Raw genomic sequence first — 17,248 nt, forward strand, 5'->3', positions numbered from 1 at the left:
TATATGATTCACAACTATTTTCTCCTATTCTGTGAGTTACTTTTTCACGTTCTTGATAATAGTCTTTAATTTTGATGAAGTCCATTTTATCTCTTTTCTTTTGTTGCCTGTGTTTTTGGTGTCTTATCAAAGAAATCATTGCCAAGTCTGATAATCAGACTGTATTTTCTTCTAAGAGTTTTCTAGTTCTAGCTCTTATGTTTAGGTCTTTGATCTATTTTAAGTTTTCTATATGGTGTAAGGTTATAAATAGCTCTTAATATTTTGAGGTATGTCCCATCAATACCTAGTTTATTGAGAGTTTTTAGCATGAAGAGCTGTTGAATTTTGTCAAAGGCCTTTTCTGCATCTATTGAGATAATCATGTGGTTTTTGTCTTTGGTTCTGTTCATATGCTGGATTACGTTTACTGATTTGCATATGTTGAAACAGCCTTGTATCCCAGGGATGAAGCCAACTTGATTGTGGTGGATAAGCTTTTTGATGTGCTGCTGGATTCGGTTTGCCAGTATTTTATTGAGGATTTTTGCATCAGTGTTCATCAAGGATATTGGTCTAAAATTCTCTTTTTTTGTTGTGTCTTTGCCAGGCTTTGGTATCAGGATGATGTTGGCTTCATAAAATGAATTAGGGAGGATTCCCTCTTTTTCTATTGATTGAAATAGTTTCAGAAGGAATGGTACCAGCTCCTCTTTGTACCTCTGGTAGAATTCCATTGTGAATCCGTCTGGTCCTGGACTGTTTTTGGTTGGTAGGCTATTATTGCCTCAATTTCAGAACCTGTTATTGGTCTATTCAGGGATTCAGCTTCTTCCAGGTTTAGTCTTGGGAGGATGTATGTGTCCAGGAATTTATCCATTTCTTCTAGATTTTCTAGTTTATTTGCGTAGAGGTGTTTATAGTATTCTCTGATGGTAGTTTGTATTTCTGTGGGATTGGTGGTGATATCTCCTTTATCATTTTTTATTGTATATATTTGATTCTTCTCTCTTTTCTTCTTTATTAGTCTTGCTAGCGGTCTATCAATTTTGTTGATCTTTTCAAAAAACCAGTTCCTGGTTTGACTGATTTTTTTGAAGGGTTTTTTGTGTGTCTATCTCCTTCAGTTCTGCTTTGATCTTAGTTATTTCTTGCCTTCTGCTAGCTTTTGAATGTGTTTGCTCTTGCTTCTCTAGTTCTTTTAATTGTGATGTTAGGGTGTCAATTTTAGATCTTTCCTGCTTTCTCTTGTGGGCATTAAGTGCTATAAATTTCCCTCTACATACTGCTTTAAATGTGGCCTAGAGATTCTGGTATGTTGTGTCTTTGTTCTCATTGGTTTCAAAGAACATCTTTATTTCTGCCTTCATTTCGTTATGTACCCAGTAGTCATTCAGGAGCAGGTTGTTCGGTTTCCATGCAGTTGAGTGGTTTTGAGTGAGTTTCTTAATCCTGAGTTCTAGTTTGATTGCACTGTGGTCTTGAGAGACAGTTTGTTGTGATTTCTGTTCTTTTACATTTGCTGAGGAGTGCTTTACTTCCAACTGTGTGGTCAGTTTTGGAATAAGTGTGAAGTAGTGCTGAGAAGAATGTATATTCTGTTGATTTGGGGTGGAGAGTTCTGTAGATGTCTGTTAGTTCTGCTTGGTGCAGAGCTGAGTTCAATTCCTGGATATCCTTGTTAACTTTCTGTCTCGTTGATCTGCCTAATGTTGACAGTGGGGTGTTAAAGTCTCCCATTATTATTGTGTGGGAGTCTGAGTCTCTTTGTAGGTCTCTAAGGACTTGCTTTATGAATCTGGGTGCTCCTGTATTGGATGCATATATATTTAGGATAGTTAGCTGTTCTTGTTGTAATGGCCTTCTTTGTCTCTTCTGAGCTTGTTGGTTTGAAGTCTTTTTTATCAGAGACTAGGATTGCAACCCCTGCTGTTTTTTTGTTTTCCATTTGCTTGGTAGATCTTCCTCCACCCCTTTATTTTGAGCCTATGTGTGTGTCTGCACGTGAAATGGGTCTCCTGAATACAGCACACTGATGGGTCTTGACTCTTTATCCAATTTGCCAGTCTGTGTCTTTTAATTGGAGCATTTAGCCCATTTACATTTAAGGTTAATATTGTTATCTGTGAATTTAATCCTGTCATTATGATGTTAGCTGGTTATTTTGCTCGTTAGTTGATGTAGTTTCTTCCTAGCATCAATGGTCTTTACAATTTGGTATGTTTTTGCAGTGGCTGGTACCGGTTGTTCCTTTCCATGTTTAGTGATTCCTTCAGGAGCTCTTGTAAGCAGACCTGGTGGTAACAGAATCTCTCAGCATTTGTTTGTCTGTAAAGGATTTTATTTCTCCTTCACTTACAAAACTTAGTTTGGCTGGATACGAAATTCTGAGTTGAAAATTCTTTTTTTTTAAGAATGTTGACTATTGGCCCCCACTCTCTTCTGGCTTGTAGAGTTTCTGCTGAGAGATCTGCTGTTAGTCTGATGGGCTTCCCTTTGTGGGTAACCCGACCTTTCTCTCTGGCTGCCCTTAACATTTTTTCCTTCATTTCAACTTTGGTGAATCTGAGAATTATGTGTCTTGGGGTTGGTCTTCTCAAGGAGTATCTTTGTGGTGTTCTCTGTATTTCCTGAATTTGAATGTTGGCCTGCCTCGCTAGGTTGGGAAAGTTCTCCTGGATAATATCCTGAAGAGTGTTTTCCAACTTGGTTCCATTCTCCCTGTCACTTTCAGGTACACCAGTCAGATATAGATTTGGTCTTTTCACATAGTCCCATATTTCTTGGAGGCTTTGTTCATTTCTTTTTACTCCTTTTTCTCTCAACTTCTCTTCTCACTTCATTTCATTCATTTGATTTTCAATCACTGATACCCTTTCTTCCACTTGATCAAATCATCTACTGAAGCTTGTGCATGCATCACTTAGTTCTCGTGCCATGGTTTTCAGCTCTATCAGGTCATTTAAGGGCATCTCTACACTGTTTATTCTAGTTAGCCATTTGTCTAATCGTTTTTCAGGGTTTTTAGCTTCTTTGTGATGGGTCTGAACATCCTCCTTTTGCTCAGAGAAGCTTGTTATTACCGATCGTCTGAAGCCTTCTTCTCTCAACTTGTCAAAGTCATTCTCCGTCCAGCTTTGTTCTGTTGCTGGTGAGGAGCTGCGTTCCTTTGGAGGAGAAGAGGCACTCTGATTTTTAGAATTTTCAGCTTTTCTGCTGTGGTTTCTCCCCATCTTTGTGGTTTTATCTACCTTTGGTCTTTGATGATGGTGATGTACAGATGGGGTTTTGGTGTGGATGTCCTTTCTCTTTGTTACTTTTCCTTCTAACAGTCAGGACCCTCAGCTGCAGGTCTGTTGGAGTTTGCTGGAAGTCCACTCCAGACCCTGTTTGCCTGGGTATCACCAGCGGAGGCTGCTGAACAGCAAATGTTGCAGAACGGCAATTTGCTATCTGATCCTTCTTCTGGAAGCTTTGTCTCAAAGGGGCACGTGGCTGTATGAGGTGTCAGTCAGCCCCTACTGGGAGGTGTCTCCTAGTTAGGCTACTCGGGGGTCAGAGACCCACTTGAGGAGGCAGTCTGTCCGTTCTTAGATCTCAAACTCTGTGCTGGGAGAAGCACTACTCCTTTCAAAGCTGTCAGACAAGGACATTTAAGTCTGCAGAAGTTTCTGCTGCCTTTTGTTCAGCTATGCCCTGCCCCCAGAGGTGGAGTCTACAGAGGCAGGCAGGCCTCCTTGAGCTGCAGTGGGCTTCACCCAGTTCGAGCTTCCAGGCCTCTCTGTTTACCTACTCAAGCCTGAGCAATGGTGGACGCCCCTCCCCAGCCTTGCTGCCACCTTGCAGTTTGATCTCAGACTGCTGTGCTAGCAGTGAGCGAGGCTCTGTGGGCGTGGGACCCTCCGAACCAGGCGTGGGATATAATCTGCTGGTGTGCCATTTGCTGAGGCCGTTGGAAAAGTGCAGTATTACTGTGGGAGTGTCCCGATTTTCCAGGTACCATCTGTCACAGCTTCCCTTTGCTAGGAAAGGGAATTCCCCGACCCCTTGAGCTTCCCTGGTGAGGCGATGCTCCGCCCTGCTCCGTGGGCTGCACCCAGTGTCTGACAAGCCCCAGTGAAATGAACCTGGTACCTCAGTTGGAAATGCAGAAATCACCTGTCTTCTGCGTTGACTCACACTGGGAGCTGCAGACTGGAGCTGTTCCTATTTGGCCATCTTGGAACCTCCTCCAGAATATTTTTAAATACCCTTGAAGAATTGTTCTTTTTAGTATATAGATTAGTATATAGAAACACAACTTATTTTTGTGTGTTGATTTTATATACTGCAACTTGGCTGAATTTATTCTATAAGTGTTTTTGTAGAATCTTAGTGATGGTCATTGTCTAGTGCAAGAGTTTGATGTGGATCCTTCTGGTACTATTTTGCTTTCTGGATAAGTAGATACATAAACTTTGATCTACCTTAATGCTCAAGATACTCATATATGCATAATCATAACTTAATTCTACATATCTTTCCCTTTTTTGACTTCTCAACTTTATTATTATTAGTTTTTGAGATAACATCTCACTCTGTCACCCAGGCTGGAGTGCACTGGCACAGTCACAACTAACTGTAGCCTTGACCTCCCTGGGCTCAAGCAATCCTCCCATCTCAGCCTTACAAGTAGCTAGGACTACAGGCACATCCCACCATGACTGACTACTTTTTTGTATTCTGTAGAGACAGGGTTGCTCCGGCTGGTCTCAAACTCCTGGGTTCAATCAGTCCATTTGCTTTCGCCTCCCAAAGGGCTGGGATTACAGGCTTGAGCCGCTGTGCCTGGCCAACTTTCTGACTTTTAAAAATATTATATATATTTGTGAAATGCAAGAAAACATAAAGGATAGTATAAAATACACCTCTGTCATGTCATACAAGTTTAGGAAGAGCCCCTCGTATAGCATAGTTAAGAGTTTTTTAAGAAAACATTCACTTAGTTTTTATCTACTCATATCTTAAGGAATTGAATTGGTCCAGGAAGTCTTTGTACAGGAATAGGCCCAACATAAGGTGAGTGGAAGAAAACAATGCATACAATCACAGGAAAGAAAAAATACTTGGTAAAACATTAAATTTAAATTACAATGAAGAAAAAGAAGAAATTGCTGTGGGAACACTCCCAGAATATAGGAAGAAGTTTCAAAAGAGATGAAAAATCTGATATCAAAGATATTATAAATAGCTTATAAAAATACAATCTTGAATCATAGGCTTTCCTAAAGAAGAAAACAGCAGTAATGATATATCAAGTTTCATAGAAAAAAATTTTCTAGATCCAGAAGAAAGTTAGGCTGAATGAATGAAAAGAGGCCAATTTGAAGGCATATGGTAATAAGTTTACAAATATCAAGAATAAGGATATACTTCTTCAAGCATTTAAATATGAGAAAATGACAACAAAAATCAAAGTGATCTTAGATTTCTCCTCTGTAGATAGTATAGCAATATTTATAAAGGTTTAATAGATAGTGGGGCTAAAATATTTAATGCCTAGACAAGATGTTCATACATAAAGAGAACATAAAGACATACTCAGACCTGAATAATTATATAAAATATTTCTCCCAAATATTTCTTTTAATAGAAAAGTTCTTAAAGACCATTTCTGGATCAGAAAAATGGATCAGAAAAATGTAAAAATTAAAACAGTTTACAAGAATTTTATGGTTAAAAAGTAATGAGTAGCTGACACAAAAGTCTCTTAAGACGTTGTGAAATGAAAAGACTAAGTTGCAGAATAATGCATATACTATAATCATATCTATATTTAAAGAAATGCTTTAAAAGACTAGCACATACATACACACACAAACACACACACGAAAAGCAGAATGTTGGTATTGTCTCACTCTGGTGAAGGATAGTGGAAGGAAACAAGGAGAACTTTCTAGTTCTTTATGCATTTGCTTTGCTAGAATATTGTGCAAAGTGTTTAGCTGTTGTGTGATCTCTCCATAAAGGCAGAGTTTATTATGATTGTGAAAATCAGATAAAAGTTAAAGAATGTAGAAAACCAAAGTAACTCGCCAGGCGTGGTGGCTCACGCCTGTTATCCCAGCACTTTGGGAGGCCGAGGCGGATGGATCACGAGGTCAGGAAATCGAGACCATCCTGGCCAACATGGTGAAACCTCGTCTCTACTAAAAAATACAAAAAAATTAGCCGGGTGTGGTGGCGCGCGGCTGTAATCCCAGCTACTCAGGAGGCTCAGGCAAGGGAATCGCTTGAACCTGGGAGGCGAAGGTTGCAGTGAGCCGAGATCGCGCCACTGCACTCCAGCCTGGGGACAGAGTAAGACCCTGTCTCAAAAAAAAAAAAAAAAAAAGTAACCATTAGTATAATTATAAAGAGTATCTGCCAACATAGTTTGTACAGTAAACATCAAGATAAATAGTAATAGCAAGATAACAAGAATCAACTCTGAAAAGTCAAAAATCCTTTGTTAAAAAGCAGAGGTATGAAAACTCCAAAGACTTGATGCTTAAAAGAGACACACTTACAATAAAATTATACATTATTAAAAATTGTGGGCCAGATACAGTGGCTCATGCCTATAAGCCCAACACTTTGGTAGGCCAGAGCAGAAGAGTAGCTGCCTTGAGCCAAGAGTTTGAGACCAGCGTGGGCAACATAGTGAGACCCTGTCTCCACAGCACACACAAAAAACAAAAAATTAGCTGAGCGTGGCAGGATGTGCCTATAGTCCTAGCTATTCTGGAGGCTGAGGTGAGGGAATTACTTGAGCCCAGGAGTTAGAGGTGCAGTAAGCTATGATTATGCCTGGGCCACAGAGTAAGACCCTGTCTCTGAAAAGAGATAAGATGCCAATATATTATTACTGTTTGTATTGGTGGTTCTAGGCAATATAACAAGGAAAAGAAATTTCAAGTCATAAGAATTGGAGAGGAAAAAATGAAAGTGTAGTTATTAGTCATGTATATAGAAACCCCAAAGAATCTATAGATGAAATATTCAAAATAAAAAGTGAGAATTAATAATTTACTAGGCTATAAAAGTCTGAACAAATTTCATAGGTTCACATTACATAGATTGTTATCATGGATTTTATTAGTTTGTCCTCTCATCACTGTAAAGAAATATCTGGAGACTGGGTAATTTATAAAGAGGTTTAATAGGCTTACAGTTCTGCAGACCGTACAGAAAGCATCGTGGCTTCTGCTTCTGGGGAGGCCTTAGGGAGCTTTCAGTCATGGTGGGAGGCAAAATGGAAGCAGGCATCTAACAGCACAAACAGGACCAAGAGAGAGGTAGCAGGGAGGGCTACACACTTTTAAACAACCAGATCTTACTATGAAAAACAATGTGGAGATTCCTTAAAGAACTAAAAGTTAGGCTGGGCATGGTGGCTCATGCCTGTAATCCCAGCACTTTGGGAAGCCGAGGCAGGCGGATCACCTGAGGTCAGGAGTTCAAGACCCGCCTGGCTAATATGGTGAAACTCTGTCTCCTAAAATACAAAAATTAGCCAGGCGTGGTGGCGGTGCCTGTAATCCCAGCTACTCAGGAGTCTGAGGCAGGAGAATTGCTTGAATCCAGGAGGCAGAGGTTGCGGTTAGCTGAGATTGCGCCGCTGTACTCCAGCCTGGGTGACAGAGACTCCGTCTCAAAAAATAAAAGTAAAAAATAAAAAAAGAACCAAAAGTAGAACTACCATTTGATTCAGCAATCCCACTACTGGTTAACTCTCCAGAGGAAAAGAAGTCATTATATGGAAAAGATACTTGCACACACATTTATAGCAGCACAATTCGCAATTGGGAAAATATGGAACCAGTCCAAATGCCCATCAGTCAGTGAGTGGATGAAGAAACTGTGAGATAGATATAGATATATGATGGAATACTACTCAGCCATAAAAAGGAATGAATGAATAGCATTTGCAGCAACCTGGATGGAATTAGAGAGTATTATTTTAAGTGAAGTAACTCAGGAATGGAAAACCAAACATCTTATGTTCTCACTCATAAGTGGGAGCTAAGCTATGAGGATGCAGAGGCTTAAGAAGGATACAGTGGACTTTGAGGGCTTGTGGGGAAAGGCCGGGAGGGGGCTGAGGGATAAAAGACTACAAAGTGGATTCAACGTATACTGCTCGGGTGATGCGTACACCAGAATCTCACAGATCACCACTAAAGAACTTACTCATGTAACCAAATACCACCTCTTCCCCCAAAACCTATGGAAATAAAATTTTTTAAAAAAAGTAATTGCAGTTTTACCCATTACTTTCTATTTATTTTTATTTTTATTTTTATTTTTATATTTTTTTTGAGACGGAGTCTCGCTCTGCTGCCCAGGCTGGAGTGCAGTGGCCGGATCTCAGCTCACTGCAAGCGCCGCCTCCCGGGTTCACGCCATTCTCCTGCCTCAGCCTCCTGAGTAGCTGGGACTACAGGCGCCCGCCACCTCGCCCGGCTAGTGTTTTTTTTTTTGTATTTTTAGTAGAGACGGGGTTTCACCGTGTTAGCCAGGATGGTCTCGATCTCCTGACCTCGTGATCCGCCCGTCTCGGCCTCCCAAAGTGCTGGGATTACAGGCTTGAGCCAGCGCGTCCGGCCTACCCATTACTTTCAATGGCAAAAACTGCAATTTACTTTTGCACCAACCTAAAAAATAAAAAGATCTCATGAGAACTCATCACAATGACAGCACCAAGGGGGATGGTGTTAAACCATGAGAAACCACCCCTGTGATCCAGTCACCTCCCACCAGGCCCTACCTCCAACACTGGGGATTACAATTCAACATGAGTTTTGGTGGGGACACTGAATCAAACCATATAATGGAATTAAGCTAGATATCAGTAACAAATAGTAACTAGAAAATTCCCAAATGTTTGATAAGTAGGCAGTATACTTCTGAGTGAAAGAGAAATTCACATTAGAAAATATTTTTAACTGAGTGATAATGAAAATATTACATATCAAAATGTAGGTTTCCTGTGCTGAGGGGGAAATTTTTCACCTTAAATGCATCTCTTGAAAGATTGAAAATCAAGTATCAGTGACCTAAAGTATTCATCTCAAGAGGTTAGAGAAAGAACAGCAAAATTTAAGCCCAAAGTAGGTCAGAGTGGGTATTAGTAAAACTAGAAATATGTACAATAGAATTAACAAAGCCAAAAGTTAATTCTTTGAAAAGTTATTTAAATTGATAAACCCCCTCATAAAATTGAGATGAATTAAAAAGGAGACATCACCAGAGAATATGGACATTAGAAAGAGAAGGGGATTTTCTGAATAACTTCACTTTCAAGTTAATTTGGACTTAAAAATGAGCAAATTATTAGAAAAACACAGATTACTAAAATTGACACAAGAAGCAGTAAATCAGAATGGTACTTTAATGAAATTGAACCCATTACTAAAAACCCAACAAAATAAACTCCAGAACCAAATGTATTTACTGGTGAATTCTTCCCAACAGTTAAGGTGGAAGTGAAAACCTTTTAGGTTGTTTATGAGGGTAGTAAACCTGATACCCAAAACTAACTCTTTATACCAAAACCTGACAGGAAATACAAGAAAGAAAAATAAATACAAGAAAGAGTAATAATAAATCATGATGAGTTGGGTCTATTCAAGGAATGCAAGCAAGCTAGGTTTAACGTTCACAAATCAATGATCATCATATTTATAAAAATAATAGGTAAACTTAATAAAGGTGGCTAGACACAAGAATTAATGTACCAGTGTCATTAGTACAACACTGAAAGGATGATCTTTTAAAAAAGAATTGATGAATGACCTCATCGAAAGTTCTGTTCTTAGGTTAAAGTTAAGTTTATAAAATAGAGGGAGAAAATGATTGCAAATTAATTCTTGATAAAAGGACTTACATCCAGCATATATTTTTAAAAACTAAACATTCAGTAATTAGACAACCCAATTTTTTTAATTGGCAGAATTTTAATAGATGTGGCTCCAAAGAGGATATATGGCAAATAAGTATGAGAAACGGATTTTTAGCCATCGTTTACTCTATGGGCCTTCTGGTTCCAGAGGGATTTTAAATAATTTTTAAGTTCAGAGTAATTTTGTTTTTTAAAAAGTGATTTCAGCTCTGTGTTTTGCTGCCCTTCCTCCTGTAAGGTAATGGTCTTTGTAATCCATTGTCCTGACATCCCTACCACCCACATGAATGCCTTTTCTGCGTGGCCAGTAGACAAGGTAGGCAGGTGGATGTTGTCATCTTAATTGGGGAATCATGAACTGGCAAGAAGGGCTCTTCTGGCCCTTGGCAAAGTCAACACTGAGTGTTCTTTCCCAAAGCTGCATTTTTATAGACTGCTTTAAGGGGAGAATTACATGAAATGGAAACAGGCATCTATAGTGGACCATCTGAAAAGCCCTTTATTTTCAGTTCTGACTTACCAGCTGCCATTTGTACAGCATTTGAATCAGGAGTGAGACTAACATTTCCTAACAGAATAATTTGAAGACTAAAATAATTACATTAGGACTCTTAACATCAGGAACTATTTGAGGGGAAGGTTGTAGTGGGTTTCCTATGAGTTTTCACACAAGGCCGTCACGTGAGAATAGGCCATATGCAGTGGCTTTTTGGGAGGTCAAGGCGGGTGGATTTCTTGAGCCCAGGAGTTCAAGGCCATCCTGGGCAACAACATGGTAAAATCCTGTCTCTACGAAAAATAAAAATAGCTGGGTGTGGTGGCGTGCAACTGTAGTCCCAGCTACTTGAGAATCTGAGGCAGGAGGATCACTTAAGCCTGGGATGTTAAGGCAGCAGTGAGCCATGATTGTGCACTCCAGCCTGGGTGACAGTGAGACCCTGCCTGGAAAAAAAAAAAAAAAGAATAGGCTCAAAACATATTTAGGAAATCAGTTTTTATGTAGGGGAAGTCTCAGGTCTGTAATAGGGAGATACAGTGAAAAAGTCAGCCTGGGAAAAGAGGCTTCTTTAACTGTATGGAGGATTTAGCAAGAGGGAATGCTAGAAGAAAGTCAAAACACAACACTTGTTACAGTATGTCTTGTGTTACACACAAATATTCCTTACTCACCTTCAACTAAATGCACGCAGTAAACCAAAAGGAATGCAGTTCTACCTACATCTCTCCCCATCTCCCACCCCCATGTTTTTCATTCTTCTAACTGAATGCACATTGGGAGAGACTTGTGAAAAAGAATGTAAGAATAATTTAAAGGCTTTCCCAGTCAACAACAGAAATGAAATGCAGGTAAGTCGTAGTAGCTTTGTAAGATATCTTTGAGTAAGAAATTAAAGACTAAACTGAGAGATCTGATTGTTCAGTTGTCTTAGGGTTATAAATATATATAAAACATTTTGAGTGTTTAAGGAATTTTTAAGGGTAATTTTAACTTTTGTCTAATCCGTGAATAATTTGCAATACCACTACACTAGAATATGGAATCAGATCTCGTTACATCAGACTCAAACAAATACACAGCATTCTAAGACTATTGAATTACCTTGTTGAAAATTTTCTTTAGGGAGTTCAAAGGGTCCATTTGCAATTTGGGGGTATCCAGTCTTTTGGCTTCCCTGAGTCACACTGGAAGAAGAAAAATGGTCTTGGGCCACACATAAAATAAACTAACACTGTGATAGCTGATGAACTTAAAAAAAAATTGCAAAACAATTTCATAATATTTTAAGAAAGTTTACAAATTTGTGTTGGGCCACATTCAAAGCTGTCTTGGCCCACAGGTTGGACAATGCTTGTTTTTCTTTTCCCATTTTGACCTCTAAAACATTTGTTGAGGTATACTTTCTTTTACCTAAAGATAATGTTCCTTTTGAAGTGATTGTTTTAGGCTTAAATAAGTTTGATGGTTTTTAATCTGTTTAGAATGTAGGAGGACGAGATATAAGGATCTTTACTTTTTGTATAAATATTTCTTCTGATCAAAACAGTGAGTTGTAAACTATGACCTTTGTGATCTTTTCTGGTAAAAACAAGGGAAGAAAGTAACATTGTGAGGTATTGTCATTGTAGGATTCTGTCAAACCATTTTTCTTAATTATGTCCTGCAGTTATTTCATGTAATGAAATGTTTTGTTATTTGCCTGTTGCATTTCAGAACAGTTTGAGTAGGATATATATTTTTAAGAGTATCCTAAACTCATCAGTTAAAGTGGCAGCAAACTTTTATGCTACTGTTTTCGTTTTTTACTTTTTCCTTAAGATTCAAAGACTTGTTCTGGACACAGTATATTTTTCTTATTGAAACATCATAGGCTGTGATAGAGCTGTAGTAGCAGAAACCTAGAAGACAGAGGGTCTCCTAGAGAGAGACATGATTCAGTAGGGAAAGTCTCTTGCTCTCACACATCTTTCTATATTCTCCTTGTTCTTGTCCTAAAGGCAGTATTTGTTGTATTTCAAAGCCAAATGTAAAACAATAGTCATCTGTTTTAAATTGTTAATAACTCTTTCAGCCTCTAAAAGGGACTTTGAATTTTGAAAAATAATTTTTTTGAGACAGGGTCTCACTCTTGCCCATGCTGGAGTGCAGTGGCATGATTTCGGCTTACTACAACCCCTACCTCCCAGGTTCAAGTGATTTGTGCCTCAGCCTCCCAAGTAGCTGGGATTACAGGCATGCACCCACACCTGGCTAATTTTATTTTATTTTATTTTATTTTTTAGTAGAGATGGGGTTTTGCCATGTTGGCCAGGCTGGTCTCGAACTCCTGGGCTCAGGTGATCTGCCCATGTCAGCCTCCCAACATGCTAGGATTATAGTCATGAGCTGCTGCATCCAGCTGAATTTTGAGTCTTTTAATTGTTTTGGAGAAAGAATTTTCTGTTTTTTATTAGAAAATTCCCTTTCCTTACACTTAGATATCTTATTATATCTCTCTGCTCTAATATATTTAAAATATGATTCTGAGAATCAGAATATATCTACTTAATTATTTGTTTGAATTCAAATTCATTTGAAGTTATTGCTCCTCTTACAGATAAATGCCTCACTGGATTAAATCTGTATAAGTTACTTTAGCAAGATTTGCCCATATTAAATGATTAGAAAAAGAGAACTGAACTTTAGATAGCTTTTATGACTGTTGTTTAGGAAACAGTACTGCTGGAGCACCCTTTCAGTGCTGTGAAACAAGAACTGCAGAGAAAATGGATTGAAGAGTTGAATAAGCAAATAGAAGATGACCGTCAAAGAAAAATAGAGGAAAAAATTATATATTCAAAGGTAACTTATGAGGTTTTATGGCTATAAAAGAAAATGATAATAAAAATCAAAGTCTTCAATCAATTAAAACTAGAAGTATTCTGAAACTTCTTGACAAGACCAGAATATTCCAGTTATTCCACATTTGCCCTTGTGAACCTGTTTCATTGAATGCATTATGTGGCATTGCATAGCTTCTTACAACTTTTTAGAAATTTCCTAATTCTTTGAATTTCTCAAATTTTCGAAGCTAGTTATCTATGTATAAGGACTCTAAACAGTACAGTTTTGTTAATTTTTATGATGCTTATTCTGCTCTAAGGTGACTTTTAGAAATCATCTTTGGTTGTCATTTGGAATTATATATGAGAATTTTTTGTCACCATTAGGGTGAGGAACATGACAGATGGGCAATGCACTTTGATTCATTAAAGAGTTATCCTGGTTCTCAATCTCAACTGTCCTCTCGGTCAACACACAAACAACCTGAGTACTTCTGTGTCTCTCCTGACACTCAGGAGCTGGCTGATGTCAGCAGTGTTTGTACACCTACAACTGGAAGCCAGGTTGAACCTTCAGAGGTGGAGCATAGAGCAAAACCTATTAAGGATGTGGTTATGGCAAACAGTAAGAAAACAAAGTAAGTTCATGCTTATGTATTTATTGATTTTTAAGAAAGTCTCTGTGCTTTAGTAAGACTTGTTAATGTCTCATTGGTTTCAGATTTGGTATTTGTCTTTAAAATAGAAATAATCAGTAGATTTATCCCAAACAAAAAGGATTTAGCTTGTTGAATCTACCTTTTTGAGGTTTTTAATAGCTAATATATGTATCTTTCCAGCTTTTTCCGTTCCATGACTGCTCTCTTGGACCCAGCTCAGATTGAGGAACGAGACAGACGACGACAAAAACAATTAGAGCATCAGGTATTGCATTGTTAAACATTGTTCTTTACCTTAATAAGTAACAGTCATGGTGAACATATACCTAAGTAAATGGAAATTTAAATTCTGATGTAACTTTACAGCATAGGTCCTGTCCAGTTGTGTCATGAATCCAGTCCCTACCCCAACTGGCATTGTAATATTAGAATTATACTTATGCTAAGAACCCAACAGTGTCACATACTACAGCCACCTGCCTTCCAGTAGAGAAGGTCTTTAATATATAAGTTGTATATGTGAATTTGTATTGTCTTAGGTTAGTACTGGTTTTTTTTTTTTTTTTCCCATCAATTTATTTCTCCTGAGTTCTGTTTAAGATGAGAATTCATTCTTTGAATAGGGATTGAACTAGAATTATGATTAAGAAATCTAATGCATAATATAAGAAAAGAGGCTAAAATTAAAACTTCCTCTCCTGATTTTAGCCTACTGGTAAAGGGACTTTAATATCTGCATAATTCTTCAAATCCTTTGATACATGAATTTGGCATCATTAATGTTACGCTTAGTCAGTGAGCAGACATTTGCAGAGCATCTGCTACTTACCAGGCACTATGCTAAGCACTGAGATTATTTCTTCAGTTTTTTTAATATCATTTCCTCCAGTAGCCCTCTTAGGGTTGAAGAAAAGGCATGTAGAACTTGACAGTACAAATGGGAGATGGGAGAAGTGCATTGGAAATTTGACATTTCCACTTCACTTACATAAATAATACTTTCAGTATGCTGATAAAACTTATTTCTACAGTCACCAAACAAATGCTTCATGGATTTTTAAAATTGATATATAAGGTTTTATATATTTATAGGACACATAAGATATTTCGTTATATGTGTAGAATGTGTAATGATTAAGCCAGAGTATTCTGATATCTATCACCTTGAGTATTTATCATTTCTGTATTGGGAACATTTCAGGTTTACTAACCAATTTGAAATATACATGGTTGCTGACCATAGTCACCTTACTATTGCTATCAAACATTGGAACTTATTCCTTTCATCTAACCATATGTTTGTACCCGTTAACCTACCTCTCTTGATCACCACCACCCTCACACACACCCTTCCCAGCCTTTAATACCTATCATTCCACTCTTTAGCTCCTTGAGACCTACTTTTTTAGCTCCCACACGTGAGTAGGAACATGTGATGTTTATCTTTCTATACCTGGCTTATTTCACTTAACATAATGACCTCCAGTCGCATCTGTGTTGCTGTAAATGACAAGACTATTTTTTCTTTATGGCCAAATAGTATCCCATTGTGTATATACCATATTTTCTTTATCTGTTTGTTCATTGATAGACACTTAGATTGTAAATAGTGCTACAATTAGCACAAGAATGCAGGTATCCTTTTGATATACGGATTTCATGTTCTTTGGATAAATATCCAGTACTGGGAATGCTGGATCGTATGGTAGTTCCATTTTTAGTTTTTGGAGACGTCTCCCTACTGTTTCCATAGTGTCTGTATTTATTTACATTCCCACTAACAGTGTATAAGGATTCTCTTTTCTCCACTTCCTTGGCAGCATCTGTTATTTTTTGTCTTTTGGTTTGTTTTTGAGACAGGGTCTTGCTCTGCTGCCCAGTCTGGTATGCAGTGGCATGATCATGGCTCACTGTAGCCTAATACTCCTGGGCTTAAGCAATCCTGCTGCCTGAGCCTCCCCAGTAGCTGATACTACAGGCATGCTCCACCATGCCAGGCTAATTTTAAATTTTTTCTTTTATAGAGACACAGTCTCACTGTGTTGACCAGATTGGTTTCGAACTCCTTTCCTCAAACAGTCCTCCAACCTCAGCCTTCCAGAGTGCTGGGATTACAGGCCTAAGCCACCGGGCACAGCATTTTTGTCTTTTTAGTAATAGCCATTCTAACTGAGGCGATATGATATCTCATTGTGGGTTTGTTTTTTTTTTTTTTTTTTTTTTTTTTGAGACGGAGTCTCACGCTGTTGCCCAGGCTGGAGTGCAGTGGCGCGATCTCGGCTCACTGCAAGCTCTGCCTCCCGGGTTCCCGCCATTCTCCTGCCTCAGCCTCCTGAGTAGCTGGGACTACAGGCGCCCGCCACCGCGCCCGGCTAATTTTTTGTATTTTTAGTAGAGACGGGGTTTCACTGTGGTCTCGATCTCCTGACCTTGTGATCCGCCCGCCTCGGCCTCCCAAAGTGCTGGGATTACAGGCTTGAGCCACCGCACCCGGCCTCATTGTGGGTTTGATTTGCATTTCTGTGATTAGTAATGTTGAGCATTTTTTCATATACCTGTTGGCCATTTATATATCCTCTTTAGAAAAATGTTTATTAATACTCTTTGCCTACTTTTTAATGGAATTATTTGGGTTTTGGTGTCTGTGTGTGTTGAGTTTGAGTTTCTTATGTATTCTGGATAGTAGCCCCTTGTTGGATGAATAGTTTGCAGATATTCAAACTACTGAATATGCAAGCTATTGAATATTCAAACTACTGAATATTCAAACTGGGGGACAGACTGTCTCTTTCACTCTGGTTGTTTCCTTTCCCGTGCAGAAGCTTTTTAGTTCAGTTTAGCCTTATTTGTCTGTTTTTGGTGCCTGTGTTTTTGAGGTCTCGACCATAAACTCTATACCAGTGTCCTGAAGTGTTTTCTGTATGTTTTTTTCTAGTAGGTTTCCATTTTGGGGTCATACATTTAACTATTTAATCCATCTTGAATTTTTTTTTTTTTGAGGTGGAGTCTCACTCTGTCACTCTGAAATGCAGTGACGTGATCGGCTCACAGCAGCCTCCACTTCCCAGGTTCAAGCGATTCTCCTGCCGTAGCCTCCTGAGTAGCTGGGATTACGGGTGCATGCCACCACACCTGGCTAATTTTTTTTTTTTTTAAGTACAGATGGGGTTTCACCATGTTGGCCAGGCTGATCTTGAACTCCTGACCTTAAATGATCCACCTGCCTCACCCTCCCAAAGTGCTAGGATTACAGGCATGAGCCACCACACTGGCCCTTGAATTGTTTTTTTGAATATGGTGAGAGATGGGGCTCCAGCTTCATTCCTCTGAATATAGATATCCAATTTTCCCAGCATTATTTATTGAA

At 38.6% G+C, this 17,248-nt stretch overlaps 1 protein-coding gene across 24 annotated transcripts in view; it reads left to right on the plus strand.

Moving 5' to 3' along the window:
* The window catches only part of LOC105482439 (coiled-coil domain containing 66), a 69,316-nt gene that overhangs the window by 15,638 nt on the left and 36,430 nt on the right, over nt 1-17,248 (plus strand). For 21 of the 24 annotated variants that reach the window (XR_011620101.1, XM_071091932.1, XM_071091940.1 and 18 more), the window contains 3 exons: nt 13,110-13,241; nt 13,610-13,860; nt 14,062-14,146. Coding sequence is in view for 23 of the 24 variants with exons in the window: in XM_071091932.1 (XP_070948033.1) it covers nt 13,110-13,241; nt 13,610-13,860; nt 14,062-14,146 (468 nt within the window). In the remaining variant the exon portion in view is untranslated. The remainder of the gene's footprint in view (nt 1-13,109; nt 13,242-13,609; nt 13,861-14,061; nt 14,147-17,248) is intronic. The other 3 variants (XM_024793116.2, XM_071091933.1, XM_024793109.2) reach the window with 1 other exon arrangement.

Source organism: Macaca nemestrina, chromosome 2 (genome assembly GCF_043159975.1).
Source record: "Macaca nemestrina isolate mMacNem1 chromosome 2, mMacNem.hap1, whole genome shotgun sequence".
Taxonomy (NCBI): Eukaryota; Metazoa; Chordata; class Mammalia; order Primates; family Cercopithecidae; genus Macaca; species Macaca nemestrina.